At 40.8% G+C, this 20,312-nt stretch overlaps 1 protein-coding gene and 1 pseudogene across 2 annotated transcripts; one reads left to right on the top strand and one right to left on the bottom strand.

The window, feature by feature from the left end:
* Nucleotides 1-4,117: 4,117 nt before the first annotated feature.
* On the bottom strand, nt 4,118-4,505 carry LOC138803139 (dynein light chain roadblock-type 1 pseudogene; annotated as a pseudogene). The gene has a single exon (XR_011364880.1). The product of XR_011364880.1 is annotated as a dynein light chain roadblock-type 1 pseudogene (transcript).
* A 6,818-nt stretch (nt 4,506-11,323) lies between these two features.
* On the top strand, nt 11,324-18,425 carry Fam162b (family with sequence similarity 162 member B). The gene is made up of 4 exons (XM_069986950.1): nt 11,324-11,641; nt 11,808-11,916; nt 17,258-17,366; nt 18,288-18,425. The coding sequence occupies exons 1-4, from the start codon at nt 11,488-11,490 to the stop codon at nt 18,384-18,386; spliced, it is 471 nt and encodes a 156-aa protein (XP_069843051.1). The 5' UTR covers nt 11,324-11,487; the 3' UTR covers nt 18,387-18,425.
* Nucleotides 18,426-20,312: the final 1,887 nt, after the last annotated feature.

Genomic DNA, 20,312 nt, shown 5'->3' with positions numbered 1-20,312 from the left:
CATCAGACAAGATGTAAATGTCTCTTCTTCCAGGAAGTCTTGTTTTCTGCCTCTATCTCATCACCTACTACACGCCATTTCATTCACTTGCTTGTATCTTAACTCATGTAGCTCTCACCAAGTGCCTATATGGACCAGGCATAATTCTATGCATGAGGACCAGAGAAAAGACAGGCAAGATCTGTGTTCTCGGGAGGTTTCTAGTATGTTCATCATTTTTCAGTGAAGTGTCAATTCCTTAGCAACAGCTGTCTCAACTAATCTTGCCTTTCTACGCTCACTTCTAACACCATTGAGTCACCCTGGAGCTGTTTCTCAGGACTTCCTATCTCTATTGAGGAGAGACCATGTTTAGGATTCCCAGCCTAACACATAGCATACATTACACAGATCATTCACTCACCAGTTATTGCTGAAGACGCCAGACTCTTAGGAAAATTTAATAATTTTCCGTTGCATTCATGATTAAGTTGAATCTCCTTGCCTGGCTAAATAAGACCTTCCAACTTCGACTTTTTTCTTGGAAAGAAAAATAAGAGATTAACTCTAGCTTATTGTTCAGCCTAAGTTTACTCACACACAATACATAAGATTGCTAGTGGATAAAAACACTCTGATCCACATGAAAATGTTAAGAAATGAGTATTCTGTTGGTGATTTCACTGACATGTGGTTCTGTTGTCATTAGAAACAGTTTCTCCTATTGATAAGAGATCAGAGTTACAGGAGAATTTCCAAATTCTTCAATGTAGCCACACAAAACAAAACTCCCAGCTCTGTTGTGCCCAAAGAACAGGTCGTGAGTTTTCCTACTATTACATAGAGTTCAGTCATTAATCCAGAGGGGAGGAAAGGCTACCCAGTCTGAGTATTATTTGAAGCTAAAAGTAGATTTTTGCCAAACAAAAATTAAGCAAGTAAGAGAAGGATATTTTACTTTTTATTTAACTATTGAAGATCTTAAATTGAGTTGGATATAAGTGAAATGATTCTTAGGTCCTTTTTGAAATAAAGTCTCTTCCCTTAAAAAAAAAAAAAAAAAAAAAAAAAAGCCAGACATCGGTGGCTCCTGCCTGTAATCTTACCTACTCAGGAGGCTGTGATCTGAGGACTGTGGTTGGAAGCCAGCCCAGGCAGGAAGGTCCATGAGACTCTTATCTCCAATAAACTACTCAGAAAAAGCCAGAAGTGGTGCAATGGCTCAAGTGGTAGAACACTAGCCGTGAGCAAAAGAAGCTCAAGGACAGCATTCAGACCCTGAGTTCAAGCCCCAGAACCAACAAAAAATAGAAAAAAGCAATAATATTAATTTATAATATTGATATATTGCTTAAATATTATTTTTAAATGAGATTTTAAGCAAAAAAACATACAAAAAGTATGCACAATTCCAATTAACCAGCAATTAATTCTCCACTATGAATTACATAACTCTTTACAAGTTGTCTTTTAAAATTCAAATCATTTCTCAAGCAGGTACCTACACATTAGTTAGGACTCAGGGAGAAAACATGCAGAATTAAGTGTTTGACTAATTGTGTAATTATGTCTTCCCTTGTCCAAATATATACACAGTAAAATATGTTATTCCTAAACAGAGTCTAGGGAAATAATCCAGCTTTGCATACAGGCTAGATAGTAGGATGGACTCAGACCCTCATTAATTCAGGTTCTGTCTTCCTCTCAAAAGGAAAGGCTGAGTATAAATGTCCTCTGCGTGTCCTAGGTTGTGTGTAGAGCTACCCCAAAATTGGTATTCAATAAATTATGAATAAGAAACTAACATTTTCACAAATATTGTTAAAATCTTCGTCAACACAGTAATTCAATGACAGTTTTCCAAATTCTTTCTCTCATATAGAAATCTTTCCATAAGTCTTCCAAAAATTTAGAGTAGAAAATAAGATTAATTGCACATCCTCAAAACTTGGAAAAGGCTGGGAAGGTGGCTCAGTGGTAGAGCGCTTGCCTTGCATGCACGAGGCCCTGGATTCAATTCCCAGCACCACATATGCAAAAAGAAAAAAGCCGGAAGTGGCACTGTGGCTCAAGTGGTAGAGTGCTAGCCTTGAGCTGAAGAACTGAGGGACAGCACCCAGGCCCAGAGTTCAGGCCCCACGACCAGACCCCCCCCCAAAAAAAACCTTAGATGAAAGGGAGGTGGAGACTAAGGATGTGAACAAATTTAAAATGTAATTAATTTAATTGTAATATTTTTAAAAAAAACAAGACTACTTAGGGGGCTGAGATCTGGAGAATGGTAGTTGAAAGCCAGCTTGGGAAAGGAACACCCATGAGACTCTTTGCCAATTAACCACCAAAAAAGCTGAAAGTAGATCTGTAGTTCAAGTGGTAGAGTGTCAGCCTTGAGCAAAAAAGCCCAGCAATAGCACCCAGGCCCTGAGTTCAAGCCCCAGAACTGGAAAAAAAAATCGTGTCTTCTCTCATCCTAATTCCTTTTCCTTTCCTGCTGGCCACGATGCAGAAGCGGTCTTTCCATCTCAATCCATTGTAAGAAAATGTCAGGTGATTGAAATTTATTACATTGTATAACTCTTTTTTTTCTGATAACCTGGCCTTGCATTTACAGCCAAAATCAGGTTACCAGAAAAGTTTTAGACATAAAAAATTAACCAAATATCTTCTGATTTTTATAGTCATTGTTTTGCATCTGTACATCTGTGGGTTTAATGTGCTTTTTTTAATTACAAGGGCATGACTGAAAAGCATGTAAACCTAGAGTTTGAAAACCAGTCTGCAATTACATAGTGAGTCTGTGTTGAAGTGTTTTGCATCTAAAGAGCTATCCATGATAAAAAAAAAAAAATAGAAACAAATCAAGTCTCCCCATCCCACACACCACTAGACAGGTGGTCAAACCAGAGTGAAAAGAGAACAGGCTAAGCTTGGAGAATCCTTCTGGGTCCTCCCTGTTCTAGAGAAGATGCAGAAAGGCTCCTGCTAGATCTTCATTAGTGGCTGAACTCACTTGCAGTAGGAGATAATGATGTTTCAAGTAAATCCAATGAGGGATGGGAAGGAACGAGAGAAAGAGAGAATCATTTAATGATTATAATTCACCTGCACAGAACCATAAACTGTCTTCACTTTCCTTCCCACCCCTACCCCCCATCCCGCTTGTGCCCCAGGGATTTCTATGACTTGGAACTAAAGAATAAGAACTAAAGTATGCTTCACATGATGGTTCAAATTCTGTCACATAGAGAATGAAAGGCATAGAGCTACTGAAGCTGCACACAGGGTCTTACAGCTGCTGAGTGTGGCCAGGGACCAACTCTTGGTACTGGTCACATGCCTTCTGCATTCAGTTATACCCTGTGCTGGCTGGTGTGCTTTCAACTAAGTAGACTATCTGTTCTAACCATGCTGTGTATAGATAGAAATGTTTGTGTTCTCAGGAAAACCGCTGTCTACAATTTATCTTTAGCAGTTACTGAACTTTTGGGCTTCCTGAGGATGGGAAGCCAATATTCTGCTTGTGTGACTATAATACTATGTGACAAATAAAGATCATGGCCACTTAGGTTTTCAGCCTACTTGGTCCTTCCAACCCCATCTTTGGTCTGTCTTTCTTCTCCTTAATCCCCTACCAGTTTCTCTCAGGTTCTGAGGTAGTATTGTAGTATCCGGCAAGTAGAGCTAAGCAGGGACCTGAAAATGAGGCTACAGGTCAAAGTCAGCTAAGGGAACCTCTAGGTGGTGTGCACGTACTATTACTAGATATCTGATTGGCTTGTTCCAACCTGGAATTGTTGCAGCACCTGTTTTTAAATGTTCAACAACATCTTTTTCTTTCTTTTTTTTTAAAGTGGCTTGGTTATTTTTAGTTAAAGAAAAACAACCTTTTCCAAGAGCAACTGTGAACTGAAGGTCAGAAGGAAGCTGGGTGTGGGCTTCTCCTAAGCAGTAGCTCCAAAGCCAGGAAGCGGGGGAGGAGCCCTCCTGGGAAGTCTGGGGTCACTGGAGCGGGGAAGGGAGAAGAATTCCTCCATCTGGTGAAGGTAGAGGGGAGCTGCCAACCCACCCTTGGTCACTGAATTGGCTTATGAGGAATCTACAGTGATCTCTATTGTTTCACGAGGGATCTATGGTCATCTTTATGGGCTGGTCAGATGACATGATTGACATTATAATTCTTGGAGGGCATTAAATTAGGGAATGACATGGGGATCCAAGAGTGGCTATTCTGTTGGATTCTGAATCACAATCAGGAAATAGTCCTTATCTGGTGCAACCATAATTTCATTTTTCTTGGAACGAATTCGAAGGAAGGTCAGGTCATTTGGGGGGTCAATTTCACGCACAGTGCTCGGAGCCTTCAAGATGAAGTTATGCATGAGGTTGGCGTGCTGTGTAGTGGTGGGATTGTCCATGGTGCCTTTGATAGGAATGCCTTCTGTATTCACCACGATGATGCCCTGCACTCTCTTCTGGCTCTGAAGTCGCTTCAGTGTCTCTTCCACCTCTGCCATCTTAGACAGATGCTACACCATCGCGGAGCCAACACTAACTACAGTTCCATGCCTGCCTGTGTCTGCCAACAGCATCTTTTTCTTGCATGACTATGTATTGCTGATGAAAAAAGTCAAACTATGTCTCTTTTTTATTTCTTAGGCCATATTATAACTGGAAAACCAATTCACTCTCAATTGCCTGTACTGAAAACTGATCATTTAAAAACCTGAACTTAGCCAGGTGCGGGTGGCTCACACCTGTAATCCTAGATACTCAGGAGGCTGAGATCTAAGGATCGTGGTTCAAAGACAGCCTGGGCAGGAATGTCTGTGAGACTCCTATTGCCAATTAACCACCAGAAAACTGGAAATGGTGATGTGGCTCAAGTGGTAGAGCACTCACCTTGGACTGAAGAGCTGAGGGACAGTGGCCAGGCCCAGAGTTCACGACCAAAAAATAAAACTATTTTCAAAAAGTATTGGGAGACATTAATTAGATTAGACCTAGTCTAAAATTAACCACTGGAGACCTTAAACCTTTATTTGATATTCTTCAGGGACCTTCTGATACTACTTCCCCCCAGAAGCTGGCTCCTAATGCTCAAAAGGCTTTACAACTAATTAATTAAGTGACACACATAGCCCTATTAATTTAATAAGCCTGTTTATTTTGTTATTTTGCCCACAGATTATACTCCCACTGGGCTTATTTGTCAACCACAAGGGCCAATAAATTGGTTACTACTCCCTACATCTGGAACTTGAGTCTTTAATTATATCACCATTTAATTAACGTGATTATTTTAAAGGGATGACAGAGACTTGGCCCATTATTGGGACAAGAGCTGATCTCATCATTTATCCTTATACCAACTTACAGGTTCAAAAGCTCTACAAATCCTAACAGGCCTGGCAAATGGTTTTGGCTGACTTTCCTAGCTCTGTTTCCTCACATTATCCTCCCAATACGTTATGACAAATTTTTAAGACTTCTCCTTTTATCTTCCCCCAAATTATTTTTTCCTCTCCTCTGCCCTTTCTGTCTACTGACAGATCCAAGAAAGAAATTGCTGCTGCTAATGTTGATGGTTCCATCCATGCTAGGCAAATTCTATCCCACTTCTGTACAAAGAGTTGAGTTGGCTACTGTTATTTTGGCCTTTTCCCTGCATCCTACCACATCCTTTAATCTCTATACTCATAGTAAGTAGTTGCATCAAGTACTATTAATCATAATTTAATAATTAATTAGTCCAACAGCAGATAAAGAGCTATTTCACCTGTTTCAGTAGGTACAACAATTAATTCATAAAAAGACTTGCCTCTGCACGTGGATTATATCATGGTACATTTTCTTTACCAGGCCTATTGATGAAACGCAGTACTGTGGTGGACCAATCAAGGACTACAGAAGAAAGATATTACACTTTATTGTCAGTGGACCTGCATAAGCTGAATTTCCATATAAAAGCAGTGATTTTGCATGATTTCTCAACATGTATAGTATATACATTTATAAATCATGCACATACTGGTGTATTATTTTCTGATGGTTATATTTTTCTCTGTAACTATATACACAGAGTTTGTGTGGAAATGTGAGGAAGAAGGGTTGGTCATCAAAGTACCTTTTCCACCTAGTTAATATCCTTAGGCATACAGGGAGGAAAATTACTATATATACAGGGCTATTTTCTACATTTCCTTGCCCAGAAACATTTGTATTTCTTGTCCTTCCTATTACATTTCCAACCTCACAAAGGAAGGTTTTTTTATATTGTTTCCAAACTTTGTCAGTGTCTTGGTTTCTTTTTCATGAAAATCTATGACAAAACTGCTTTTCTGGCATACCATACGATGTTATAATAAAGTTCAAAAGAGATCACATGTATTAGAATACTTTAAAAGTTATTAGTCACTATTCAAAATATTATTGCTATCCCCATCACAGTCACTATTTTCACAGCAATTTTGTGAGGTGAATAAGTATTAAGGAGAAAACTAAGATCAGTCATATTAGTGTCCTGCTGAGAGTTCTTGATTCATCTAGTGGCCACATGAAAATAAATTCAACTTGCTACTAGCACACCAGTTCATACACTGTCATATCAGGAAAGGGAAGGATTTCTAGAATTCTATATGAACACTTTTTCCTCCTATTTTTGATCTATGTTACTTAAAGCTTGAAAGAGACATTAAGCTATTTTATAAATCTTCAAGTAAAAAGATTGTTGTAATTTATAAGCCAGTTTCTCTGGTCAAACTAGTTAAACCATGAAAAAGGTGAAAATAGTGGAGCCCAGAGAATGCTTTCCCCATGGCAAAGAAACAGGCCCAGACTACCAAAATTTGCTACTTTGGAAATAGGAATTACTCTATATTACACATGGAAGAGTAAGTCAGAGCAATATTATATATATATATATATATATGGAGGAGAAAGAGAGAGAAGAGAGAGAGAGAGAGAGAGAGAGAGAGAGAGAGAGAGAGAGAGAGAGAGAGAGAAGACTTCTCTTTATTGTATATTTTTAAAAATCTTTTTCCCTATCAGATAGAAAAAAAATTTGGAGATCAATTTTTTTCAGTAGTTGTCACAATAAAAGAAACACAGTCTCTGACTTGGAATTTTGCTGGTAGGAATTATTACCTCAGAAATGCATATTATGTGTATGCTGCTGGATACAAATTGTGAGTTAATGTAAGACTGTAAAACTACTTGCAGATACTGCCACCTGGTGGGGAATTCTATTTTTACTTTTTCTTTATAAGAAACTGAGACTGTTGGGGCTAGCTTCCTATGAAGGAACTTTGGGCATTTTCCATTGGTGCTTCAAATTCTTCCTAACAGTTCTCACAGAAGACTAACACTAATGGAAATCTCCCTCTGTACCTAATTGAGCACAACTTCATTATTGAATCAATATCTCTTATCCTGTAGTGTCATAAATTCTTTTTAGAATTTATAATGCATTATGTACTCAAGGAGATCACTATGTTTTAGAACTTTAAGATTTTATTATTGAACAACCTCTTTGCATTGTTCTTGGAAATCTAATCATGCTAAGCTTCTAAAAGCAGATGCTTAGTTAACAATTTGCAGGTGAGTGAGAGGGAGAAAAAAAATAAACAAAATAGCCAATTTTTAACTCCTCTAAAAAAAACTCCACTAAAAAAAATTATTTATTTTCAACCCTGAAAAAAATTGCCAGGTTGAGTTGCCCAGCGTATCTACTTGGTAAGTTTGTGTCCTAGAGACCACTGCAAACCGGATCTATTGTACATTGTCAGTTTAAAACTTTCCCTATGGAGAGGTCAGAAAAAGAGGGGGGAACTCAGAGCAGTATATCTTTAGGGTACAATAGTGTAGGGGTTGGAAATGTAAACTACATGAATCAAAAACAAGTCTGGAAGGAACAATACTAAAAATAGTACATTTAAACCCTTGGACTGAAAAATAACCAAATACACAGGGAAACTAGAGTGGATTCATAACAAGAGTGATTGTTAGTTTGCTTTTTTTCTCTCTCATCACTGTTTTTTTTTCTGTACATTTTGTCTTGTATGTAAGTTTATCTGTTTGGGGGAGTTAGTAAAGAGAAACAGAAGTAGTGGGACAAAGGGTGAACAAATGCAGCCGAGATACATTTTCGACTCTATGTCGAAAATGAACTATACAACTTGTAGGAGGGTTAGAGGGGAAAACTGTGAGAAAAGGAGGGAAGAGGTAACACTGTTCAAAAGAAATGTACTTACCACCTGACTCATGTAACTGTAACCCATCTGTACATCACCTTTTTAATAACAATAAAAAATATTTTTAAAGAAGAAAAAACATAAAAGAAACAGACTTTTCTCAGGTTATCAGCGTAGAACAGTATCCAGCACATAGAAATCACTTGACAATATTGGCTTGTTTGACAAGAAATGTACTCATTATTTCACTTATGTAACTGTAACCCTGTATAAAGCACGTTTACAACAAAATAAAATAAATTTTTGGGGGGAGGGAAATGGGAAGGGAAAGGAAGAGGAAACAAAGGAGGAGGCAACAGTGCTTGATAAGAAATGTACTCATTATCTTGCCCATGTAATTGTAACCCCTCTGTACAGTATTTTCACAATAAAAATTTTGAAAAATAAAATAAAACATTTTTAAAATAAAAAATATGTAGATTAACCCAAAAATGGCTTTGTAGCTAAAGAAAACTTGGACTAAGATTTCTCCTCAAGCTCTATGCAAGTGAAAATGTAAATAATTTGTTTTATCTAGACCATTACCAAATGGTGAGATTTTTTTTTAACCCATTAGGGAAAGAGAATAGAATGGAATTGTTCTTTCTCTATTGACTAGAGTCCTGTTCACTGGCCTTGCACCAGTAAGCATATAATAACTAGGGAAGTCTGGGTGTTCTGTGAAACACTTGATCTGTTCCAGAAAAATAAACTTAGCTAGTTTAATGTTCCTTAATGAGACATTGGCTTTCTAGCAGAAATAGTTTTAGAGAGATAGTTTCTAGGAGAGTTATCTTAAGATATTCCCCTACAGTGATTATAAACTATGTCTAAGAAAACATTGTTAGGAGCGATGGGTAACAATGTTATCAGACACTTTGTGTTCATTACTGTTTTGTAGAATGGGAACTTCTTTGTACAAGCACTTAAAGATAATTAAAAAAATTAAAAATAATAAAGAAAGAAAACATGTTCTAGCCAGACACCTGTGGCTCATGCCTGTAATCCTAGCTACTCAGAAGGCTGAGATCTGAGGATAGCAGTTCAAAGCCAGCCTGGGGAAGAAAAGTCCACAAGACTCTTATCTCTAATTAACCACCAGAAAACCAGAAGTAGAGTGGTAGCCTTGAGCTGCAGGATTCAGGGACAGCACTCAGGCTGAGAATTCAAGCCACAGGCCCAACAACAGGAGGAGGAGGAAGAGGAGGGGGGAGGGGGGAGGGGGAGAAACATATTCTAAACTGGATGCCTCTTGCTCACACCTATAATCCTAGCAACTCAGGAAGCTGAAAGCTGAGAATCATGATTTGAAGCCAGCTCAGGCAGACAAATCTGAAACTCTTCTCTCCAATTAACTAGCAAAGATCTGGGGGTGGAGGTGTGGCTCAGTTAGTAGAATGCTACACTTGAGCTAAGTAAGAGTGGAAACACTAGTACTAGATCACATGCGTACACACGCACACACATGCACACACACACACAAACATGGAAGACTTTTCAAGTAGCATGATGGTGGGAAAATTCGAATATTGTTTATATCAACAGGCTTTCTCAAATAGGATTCCATTCAGTGCAGTTCTGTAAATATTTATTTGGAGACTGCTGTGTGCTAAGCAGCATGATAGGCATTGGAGACAAGAAGTTAAAAGACTTCCCTTCATCCATTGATTAGTTAACAAATATTATTAATTATCTCCCAGGTGCTGATTTTTTTTTCTGTTATATCCTGGAATACAATCACAAATCCTCCAGCGAGCTCACAATCCTCTCCCTACAAAAGGTTTCCTGGGTTAAAATGTTCTTGGATTTGGGGACTGTTTCAAAAATACAAACGGAAGAAACCACATCTTTTGATATAGTTATGTGCACCAGTTGACTTCCTTTCCTATCTTGCTTGATTTTTATCTACTAATCCCACTTGACCCAGGCCACTACTGCTCTGTCTCCAGCTCTTAGACTTGGTAGGTTTGAGGTCATCATTGTATAAACCGATGAAAGAGAGAAAATCCAGTTCTACAAATGAGACCAGGACATAACAGAAACGATTTGTCTGTGACTGTGACTCTTCAGTCACACACCTGAGATATAGTTGTGTGTGAAGGCAAAGCCCACGTTCCTGCTAATGTTACCCCAGCCTCTAAATGCCAATTTCTTTACAGGGGCCGGGTGTACTAGGTTGCTCATCCATCCTCTTCAAACATTCATATGTGAATGACATCGGTCTAGGAGTCAGAGAGACGGGGCGCGTTTTCAGAATCTGATTAGGAAAAGAACATGTGAAAATCCAACAAGAAACCTAAAAAGGCGCTGTGAGGCATGGAAAGCACTTGGGTGGAGTGAGCAGAGGAAGGCTGCAGAACTGGTCCCAGCTGGACACGTACCTGGCTAGGACCTGCTGCTAGTGCAATACAACAAAGAATTTTTCAGGTAGCCGGTTGTCTCCCATCTTTGAAGCTGGATTTTTATTCCCCTTTATGTCTAAAGCAAAGTAGGAATTGACAGAAGCAAAGTGTATTTTGAAGGCGTTTAGAGAGTTTGTGGCTCACTGAAAAATAGAAACCGCTGCACCGATGGTTATAATCCTAGCTACTCCCAAAGCCGAGATCTGAAGGTAGCGGTTCAAACCAACCCTAGCAGGAAAATGATAAAACTCTTATTTCCAATTAATCCCTCTACTCCCCACCCCCCCCCCAAAAAAAGCTGGAAGTGGAACTATGGTTCAAGTGGTAGAGTGGCAGCCTTGAGTGAAAATCTGAGGGACAGCACCCAGGTCCTGAGTTCAAGCCACGGTATTGCGCGTGCAGAGAGACAGAGACAGAGAGAGACAGGGAGACACAGACAGAGACAGAGAGTCAGAGGAGAGGCAGGAACTCAAGTCATTTTGCCTAGGAAAGAAAAAAGGTGTAGAGTTTGGGGTGGGGTGAAGTGCTAACTTTAGATCAGAAAGCTGGCTGAGTGGATAGTTGACGTGGATCGAGGGCACGAACAATGGGACCAAGACTGACTAATGAAATAGGCTTAAAAGGAGCCGCAGCAGCCGTCCCCCCCGCCCTCCCCCCCCCCCCGCGGCGGAGAGCCTGCGCACAGGGCAGTTCTCAGCCGTGCGGGCTGTGGCCTGGGGCCGCGGCCGGGGCGGGGACAGGGGGCGGAGTGTGGGCCCCTTGGGGCTCCCGCCGCTCCCCCACCCCCACCCCGGCTGAGAGAGGGGTGTGCGGGGCTGCGGGGAGAAGGCTGCGCGCGGTGCAGGTGCGGGTGCGGGGTGCGGTGCGGGAAAGGCAGCATGCTCCCAGCTTTGGGAGGCCTCCTGCGCCTCGGCTTGGGGTCCCGGGCTCGCGGCGCCCCAAGAACCTCTCTAGGAGCGCCGCGGCGGGTCTGGGTTCCTTGGCCCCAGAGCCTACCCCGTTATGCCAGCGGCGGGACCCCCCGAGGTCAAGGTGAGCCAGCGTCGGGGAGAACGGCCGGGGAGAGATGGCACTGCTGGGGAGAAAGGCTGGGGGAGGGGGGACCCGGAGCCTGGGGCGCGGGGGGGGGGGGTCCAGGTTGGATCCGCCTGTCCCCTCGCCCATCCCCGGCGCCTGTGCCCTCGCCCCGTCCCGGCAGAGAAGCTCCACGGGGTCCCCGCGCAGCTCAAGCCTTCGCAGTTCGACAAGAAAATCCTGCTGTGGACCGGGCGCTTCAGATCCGTGCAGGACATCCCGCCGCGCGTCCCGTACGTGTGGTGCGGGGAGGGGGTGGGCGGGTGCGGGGAGGGGGTTGGGGGTGCGGCGAGGGGGTAGGGGGGTGCGGGGAGGGGGAGGAGCTGGGGGGAGAGAGTCGTTCCGTGCCCCTCCCGCCGCTGCGCACCTGGGGGCCAAGGCGGCCACAGGGCCATCAAGTTCTTTGCCATAACAGCCCCTCCAGTATGGCTTATCTTACGGGGGGGGGGGAGATGGCAGACGGTTATTGCGCACATCCATCATGGCCCAGTTACCAGTCCCCCACCCCACCCTGCACCCCCCCCCACCACCACCAAGAGCTCCCAGGTGCCCAGCAATGGACTTTGAGGCCAAGCAGAAATCACCTGCCCCCAGTGGGTGCTGGCACCAGACAAGGGAGAGGGGCTGTGGGGTGGAAATATCTGCTCCCTGCTCCACCCAAGGAAGGGGTTGCTCCTTGGTCTTTTCATCTGGGGTTGCTAGAGGGTCTCTGGGAAGAAACCTCTTCCACGCGGCGGCCTCCTCTTTTCAGAGTGGGAGGCTAGATTCTTCTGGGGAGCCTAGATTCTTCTCCAACTCTCTGGGTACCAGGTTGACTACTACCACTGGAGAGCCAGGGCCCTCAGCAAGCTTGGCCTCTTCCTCCCTTAAATTCACTTACTAGCTTGCAAGTTACCAAAAGCAACTCAAATAAATGGAAGAGGAAAAAACAAATGTGATGGGCAATGTAGAGTCAATAAAGAATTCTGAAACAATTTGAATCCTCCTTGGATCGAGAGTTATGTAATGAGAACTAGACATGGAATTTGAAATAGCATGGCCTTTTAACACCTGTTTCCACAATTATTCAACTACAGAAATATTTTCTAATATCTGGTGATAAAAAATGAACTGCTTTCTCAAGATCTGTAGACTCCAAACTGTAACCTAGGCGTGAAGCATGAATTCGCCTCAGAAAAGTATTTAGCAGCACAAGCTCTGATGATTAAATTGTAATTGGTACTTGGGAATGTAAGGCTTTAAATCCCAGCTGAAGAAATAAAAACAACAGAAAACAAAACACCACCCTCCATTTATTTGTTTTGATATCTGGAGTTTTAACAGAGATATCAAGAATGTAAACAACCAGTAGTACTGTAAATTACTGTTTGTCAAGAGGGTCTGTGTCCAATATTACATTAGAATAGCTGTATGGAGGAAGAGAGCCATTTTGCAGAAAACACAATTACCTCAGGATCACAGTAGAAAAAAGCATTATGTACTATTTCTAACAAAAAGCAAAATGCTGATTAAAAGCTTTATAGCTTTAAGCTAGAAGCATGAAAGTACTTGAATAGTTAGCATATACTAATTTTGCCAAGGGATGTTATATTTCATTATATATAATGCATATAATGTACTTTGATCGAATTTGCCCCCCTCTGTCTCATTCTTATTCTTCCTCTTTTTAAGCTAATTTTACCAGGTGTAATTGTTCTATATTCATATATGCATATAAAGTACTTCAATTACATTCTCCTTCACTCTCCTTTCCCTCTTCAGTGTTTTTCATTTTATTATTTTAAATAAATCTTTTAAATGTATTTCTATGTAGGATGGATATTCCTATTAAGTTTTTAGATTGTAGATAGCTTTCATCTTATGCTTTTAATGGATATTTAATTGGCAAGTGAACTATAATTTTTGTACCATACATGAATTATATTTAAAAATAACTGTACTTTTTTCTCTGTGCTAAACTAATTTGATATAACAAATCAAAGCCAGATGGACAGGTAAAAAAGACCAGATCTGTTCAGTTCCATCTGGAATAAAAGCTAATACTGCTTTCCAAGCTAGTGACCACTCGTTGAACCTGCTTGTAGCTAACACTTTAAACTTATATTCTTCCAAAAATATAATGAAGACAAGCTAAATACGGAAAAAGTTAATTTTTGATTATGTATTTTTATTAGCTAATATTAGTTACACAGAGGATTTCACTTTTATACTTCCACGTGTTTACAATATATTCCTATCAATCTAACATGCTTCTCTTTTTTTATCCTTCCCTTCCTTCCTTTCCTTTCTTTCCTTTCTTCCTTCCTCTTCTCTTCCCTCCCTTCCTTCCTTCCTTCCTTCCTTCCTTCCATCCGTGTGTGTGTGTGTGTGTGTGTGTGTGTGTGTGTGTGTACTAGGGTTTTGTACTCAGGATCTGGGCACTGTCCCGGAGCTTTTTCCATTCAAGTCTAGTCTACCACCAAAGCCACAGTGCTACTTTCAGCTTTTTTGTACTTAATTGGAGATGAGTCTCACAGCCTTTTCTTTCCAGGCTGGCTTCAAACCATATCCTCAGATCTCAGCCTCCTGAGTAACTAGGATTACAGGAGTGAACCACTGATGTTCAGCTACAGTTTTTTTTTTTTCATTTTTAGTAAGTTTTTCTTTATTGTGAAAATACCATACAGAGGGGTTACAATTACATGAGCAAGGTAATGAGTACATTTCTTATCAAGCATTGTTGCCTCCTCCTTTGTTTTTCCCTTACCATCCCTGCCCTCCCATCTCCATGACTACACTCTCCCCCCAACTCCCCACCCCCTACTCCGCACACCCCCAGCTGCCAAAATTGTAAAGTTCATTCTTTGACATAGCATCTTGCACATCTCATTGTTGCAATGGGTCTACCTGTATCCCTATTTAAACAATTTTGTTTTTTCCTTTCCCCTCCCCAAATTATACCAACATCAAAAACAGTGAAAACAGGGGTTATACCGTGGGGGAGGAACATACAAAGCAACAAAAAAATCACCTTATAAATAAGTTAGAAACAATAGCAAGAAAGAAAAACCACCTGAATCCTTATCTTGAAAAATTGCAACCTGTCTTCTTAGAATTTTTGAAAAAAAAATTAACTACCTTCTATTTAAACTCAACATTAGATGGAAACAAATGGCACTAGATGCAATCTCAAGGATAAGTACTTGTGGCTCATGCCTGTTAGCCTAGCTGTGTGGGAGGCTAAGACGAAGAAGATCACACTTCCGGCCAGCCTGGGCGGAAGAGTCCACAAGACTCCATCTCATTAGAAAAAGGGCAATTGCCTGTCCTCCTAGCCATAATGGGAAGCAAAATATAGAGGATTGTGGTTCAGATGTATACCTGGCAAGAAACAAAATGTTATCTCAAAAATACTGAGGGCAGGGGCTGGGAAGATGGGTAAGTGGTAGAGCGCTTGCCTTGCATGCCTGAGACTCTGGGTTCGATTCCTCAGCACCACATAAGCAAAATGAAAAAAGCTGGAAGTGGCGCTGTGGCTCAAGTGGTAGAGCGCTAGCCTTGAGCTAAAGAGCTGAGGGACAGCTCCCAGGCCCAGAGTTCAGGCCCCATGACCGGACCAAAAAAAAAAAAAAAAATACTAAAGGCATTGAGGCATGGCTCTCTGATAGAGCACTTGCCTAGCAAGCAGAAGGCCAATACCACCACCAATCACTGTCATCATCATCACCATCTTCTTCATCATCATCATCAAACACTATATTTATATAATGTATATATTACTATAAATGGTTAGTATAAAAGTTCCACAGGCATGATTTCTTTGGTAACACTACTTTGTAAGTAGTATTGCTAAAATCTTATCTCTCATAGAATGTTATTAATAAAAATATAAATTAATATCTACTTCCGAAGGTAACTATCAAATTTCAGATTAATAAGAGTAAGAGGGTTTTTTTTTGGGGGGGGAGGGTTGTTAGTTGTGGGGTTTGGACTCTGGGCCTAGGCGCTGTCCCTGAGCTCTTCAGCTAAGACAAATGCTCTACCACTTGAGCCACAGTGCCACATCCGGCTTTCTGGTGATTTATTGGAGATAAGCATCTTATGCACTTTCCTGCCTGGACTAGCTTTGAACTTCCATCCTCAGATCTCAGCCTCCTGAGTAGCTAGGATTACAGGCATGAGCCACTGGCACCCAGCTAACAGTTTTGAGTATTTTTGTTTTGAGTATTTTTTTGAACCCTGAGCCTTACAATTGCTAGGCAGATACCTACCATCTGAGCCATACCTCCTTTTGCCTTTTTTTTTTTTTTTTTTTTGAAAAAAAGATCTTGCTTTGTTCCTAGGTCTGCCTGAGCTGTCATTCTCCCGCTTGAGCTTCCCTGTGTGTGGCTGGAGATGACAGGCACTCAGCCACTGAAAGAAATGGAATCTCCAGAACTTTTATCCCTGTCCTCTCTTGGATCCTGGGTCCTTGTTCTCCACCTGGATTACAGGCTAGAGTCACCACCACACCCATTCTTTTGTCTTTTTTTCTTTTTTGAAAAATTATTGTGATTTTGATTACTTCTTACATGAAGCTATGAAGGAAAGACCCTTTCTCTGACAGTTATTTACACAAAATGGTTAATGGTCTCTTTTGAAAATAGGATTGGTGGGGGAAAAGACTGTGGGGGAATGTTGAAAATGGGTTTATAAAAACTTGCTGAAATGGCTTTAACTCCTACTTTTAGTTAATGAACAAAAGCTATAATTTCTTTTTTATCACAATTTTTATTGTGATGAAGTGATTACATAAATTTCACACATTTCACAGTATTGTGGGATAGTGATACTTAGTTAAAATCACAAGCACATTCTAACCTTCATGGGGCAAATTGTCTTTATTGTGGTCTATAAAGTTTGTGAGTTCTATGAGCTTTGACAATAGTTATTTCTTCCACATTGGGTGATATGTATATTTCTTTCCTTTTGCTCAGTGTCAGCTGTTCCCTCTTTCCCACTCATTCCCTCCCTCCCACAGCTGCCATTGAGTTGCTTAGTTTGTTTTGATCAATGACCAGTGCAGCTGATGGGTCCTGCTGTTGTTTGTTTCCCATTTCCCTCTGTTTCTGTGTCCTCCTTCTAGTTTCCCTCCGATGTGCACAAATATACCATATATGTGGTCAGTAGCATGGGGTCATTTAGTAATAATTCAACCAGCTGAGTGGAGGTCCTTTATTTCTCGAGTCTTGTTTACTTTGTCATATCTCCTTACGTTTTGGAAAAAGCCATAATTTCTTATGGTTTCATTTTGAGCAATTGGAAATTAAATATTCTGTACTATACTTTCATAGTGGCTAACACTACCTTAAAATCTCAACTTGAGGAAGTGGCGCTGTAGCTCAAGTGGTAGAGTGCTCGCCTTGAGCTGAAGAGCTGAGGGACAGCACTCAGGCCCTGAGTTCAAGCCCCACGACCTACCAAAAAAAAAAAAGATCTCAACTTGAATAGAACACCTAATAATTTGGAATCAGTGACTAACTGGCAAGCATAATAAATCATTATTTATCATGCCTGTCACAAACCATATCGACAAAATATTTAATCTTGGTTTAGGCCTGAAATGATAGACGCTGCAAGAAACAAAGCTCGAGTGAAAGCTTGTTACATAATGATTGGACTCACGATTGTGGCCTGCTTTGCAGTGATCATTTCTGCCAAAAGGGTGAGTATGTCCCTAAAAGAAATAGAAACAGCCTAGGGATAGATCAGTGGCAGAGCACTTGCCTAGCTTGTGTGAGACCCTAGGTTCAATCCCAGCATTCCACCCACCAATCATCATTGTGCCTAATGCTATGATTCTCAGGTTCTCTAGTGTATACATGAGCTCACTCACTTCACATTGGAACTAAGACCCATTAAGCTTACTGTTACATAAATACACCCATTCAATCCTACTAGCTTAGAAAATAATCTGTCCTTTTAATATTGTTCTCATTAAATGGAAACTAGAAAACACTGGGCTAAGCAATCAAACATGCAAGAAAGAGATCCAGTCGTTTCTTGATCTTAACCTGTATTAGGTAAATGACTACTTGATAAGGTACTATAAGTGACTACCTACTAAGTTCATGGTTCTCGAGTTTTTATGCATCTTTTAATGGTTGGTAAATTGCCTCAGCAACAAAAACCATAAATATTAGGTCTCCTCTCCCTGCACCAAGATAAATGCATACTTTCCTTGTGAGATCCCTGGACCATGAGAGAAATTTCAGTTACTTCATACATTTTTCTGATGCTTTCAGTCTATCCCAAAGCCTTTAAGTCCAATTATCCCATCTTAGCTATTTTCCTTGAACTACCTGGCATTTCTGGTAGTGGAAGATTCCCTTTTATGATTTTGGGCTTACATATTATGTTTTATCCAACAAATTTGTCTGTGCATATAGAAGGATGGGAATTGGGGAAAGGGGCAGATTTTGACATTAACTGTCTTGCAGACTGGAAGTCTAGACATGTAACTTTTTTCCATAATAAAGTTTTCCTAAGGAACTATGACATGTTTTATTTTTCTTTTCTGTTGTTCTTAACTAAAATAGAAGTTCTTCTAGAGAGTCACAAGGCCGTGTGTTCTGTTGTTTAACAGGCTGCAGGACGACATGAATCTTTAACAAGTTGGAACCTGGCAAAGAAAGCAAAGTGGCGTGAAGAAGCTGCAGTGGCTGCACAGGCTAAAATGAAATGATAGTCTATGGCCATTACTATCATCAGCAACAATAAATGATAGGTAAAACAATATATTTAAGAAATATTTGTTATGGTTTTATTTTACTACCCACAAGTATAAGACCTTTCTAAAATATTACCGAATTTTTTTGGAGCATACATTTGATTCAAGAATGCACAAAACTATATATAACTTGGTAAGTTTTACATGGTGAATATGTCTGCATCAACTACCCAGGTCAAAGGCAGAAACTAATGAAATAAATTTTTAAAAAGACATAGATGATCACCATAGTCAAATTTGGCAAGTGTCATTGAGATAAACAAGAAAATACATTGGAAATGAGAAAAGGGAGCAAAGCTCATTCCATACAGTCTGCTAAAAGATCTTTAAAGAGCCAAGTATGGTGATGTACAGTTGTTAATTCTATTGGTTAAGAGGCTGAGACAGTAAGGTGATAAGGTTGGGGCTGGGGCTACATTGTAAGTTCAAACCTAGCCTCAGATATATAGTCTGTCTAGAAGAAAAGTATGGACTGGAATGCCATTTTTTACCACCAAAATAGAACAGTTAAGAACTAATCTGAGGCCGGGCGCTGGTGGCTCATGCCTGTAATCCTAGCTACTCAGGAGGCTGAGATCTGAGGATCACGGTTCAAAGCCAGCCAGCCCGGGCAGGAAAGACCATGAGACTCCTATCTCCAATAAACCACCAGAAAACCGGAAGTGGCACTGTGGCTCAAGTGGTAGAGCGCTCGCCTTGAGCTGAAGAGCTGAGGGACAGCGCCCAGGCCCAGAGTTCAAGCCCCACCACCGACAAAAAAAAAAAAAAAAACAAGAACTAGTCTGAAACAACTAAACTACAGATAAAAATAAGAAACAAACAGATGTCAGGTGTGGGCAGTGGTTTGTGAAATAAAAGAAACAAATTAGTTTAGCTCTAAGGTTGTTCATTTTGTTTTCCTTGGATGTTTGAGGGCTGCAGGTGATACAAGGGAAACTTTGGAGGTCTGCATTGCAGGAAGATGGAGTCTTCAGCTAAGGTGACCACATGGTTATTACCCAAGACTATTCCTCAGAGAAGTGGAAAGTTTTTAGAGCTCAAAGATGGCTGTATTAGTTTTATTTCTGCCAGCTCAGCAGAAATACCTTGTAGTTCAAGGTTCAGTGTTCAGAATGTGAGGTGCATCTGAAAAATGCTGCTTAGTAACTTCCTCACAAAGGTTAATAGTGTAAAAGAATAATTTAAATGTGGGTCCTAACAGAGCTAAAAACCAAGCACCAGGTTGATTCTCCATGTCTTAACTATTGTGAATAGTAAGAAAAAACAGGAGAAAAAACAGGAAAGCCACTATCTCTTTGGTATGATTGTTGGGGTTGTTTTCTTTTGGTGCCGATCCTGAGGCTCAAACTCAAGGCCTGGGTGCTGTCCCTGAGCTTTTGTGCTCAAGGATAATGCTCTACCACATGAGCAATTGCTCCACCAGCTTTTTTTGGTAGTTAACTATAAATAATTGTCTTGCAGATTCTTCTCTGCCAGGGCTGGCTTTGAATCTTTTTTTTTTTTTTTAACTATTATCTTTTTTTTTTGCTTATGTGGTGCTGAGGAATCGAACCCAGGGCCTCATAGCATGCAAGGCAAGTGCTCTACCACTGAGCCACCTTCCCAGCCCAACTTTTTTTAATTGTAAAAATACTGTACAGAGGGGTTTCAGTTACATGAGTAAGGTAATTAGTACCTTTCCTATCCAGCATTGTTGCTTCCTCCTTGGCTTTGAATCTTGATCCTCAGATCTCAGCCTTCTGAGCAGCTAGGATTATAGGCATGATCCACCAGTTCCTGGCTGGTATGATTTTGTATCCTTAGAATACATCTCGGGCGCTGGTGGCTCACGCCTGTAATCCTAGCTACTCAGGAGGCTGCGATCTGAGGATCGCGGTTCAA

Source organism: Dipodomys merriami, unplaced genomic scaffold, assembly GCF_024711535.1.
Source record: "Dipodomys merriami isolate MVZ:Mamm:240054 unplaced genomic scaffold, mDipMer1.0.p SCAF_335, whole genome shotgun sequence".
Lineage (NCBI taxonomy): Eukaryota > Metazoa > Chordata > Mammalia > Rodentia > Heteromyidae > Dipodomys > Dipodomys merriami.
Note: the sequence above shows the minus strand (reverse complement) of the source record. Positions and strands in the feature narration are given on the sequence as shown.

Excerpts from the sequence above, each read along its gene's own strand:
- Fam162b (XM_069986950.1), top strand. The coding sequence starts at position 11,488 with ATGCTCCCAGCTTTGGGAGGCCTCCTGCGCCTCGGCTTGGGGTCCCGG. Across the intron at positions 11,642-11,807 it reads CGGGACCCCCCGAGGTCAAG|AGAAGCTCCACGGGGTCCCC; the intron begins GTGAGCCAGCGT and ends CCGTCCCGGCAG. Across the intron at positions 17,367-18,287 it reads TGATCATTTCTGCCAAAAGG|GCTGCAGGACGACATGAATC; the intron begins GTGAGTATGTCC and ends GTTGTTTAACAG.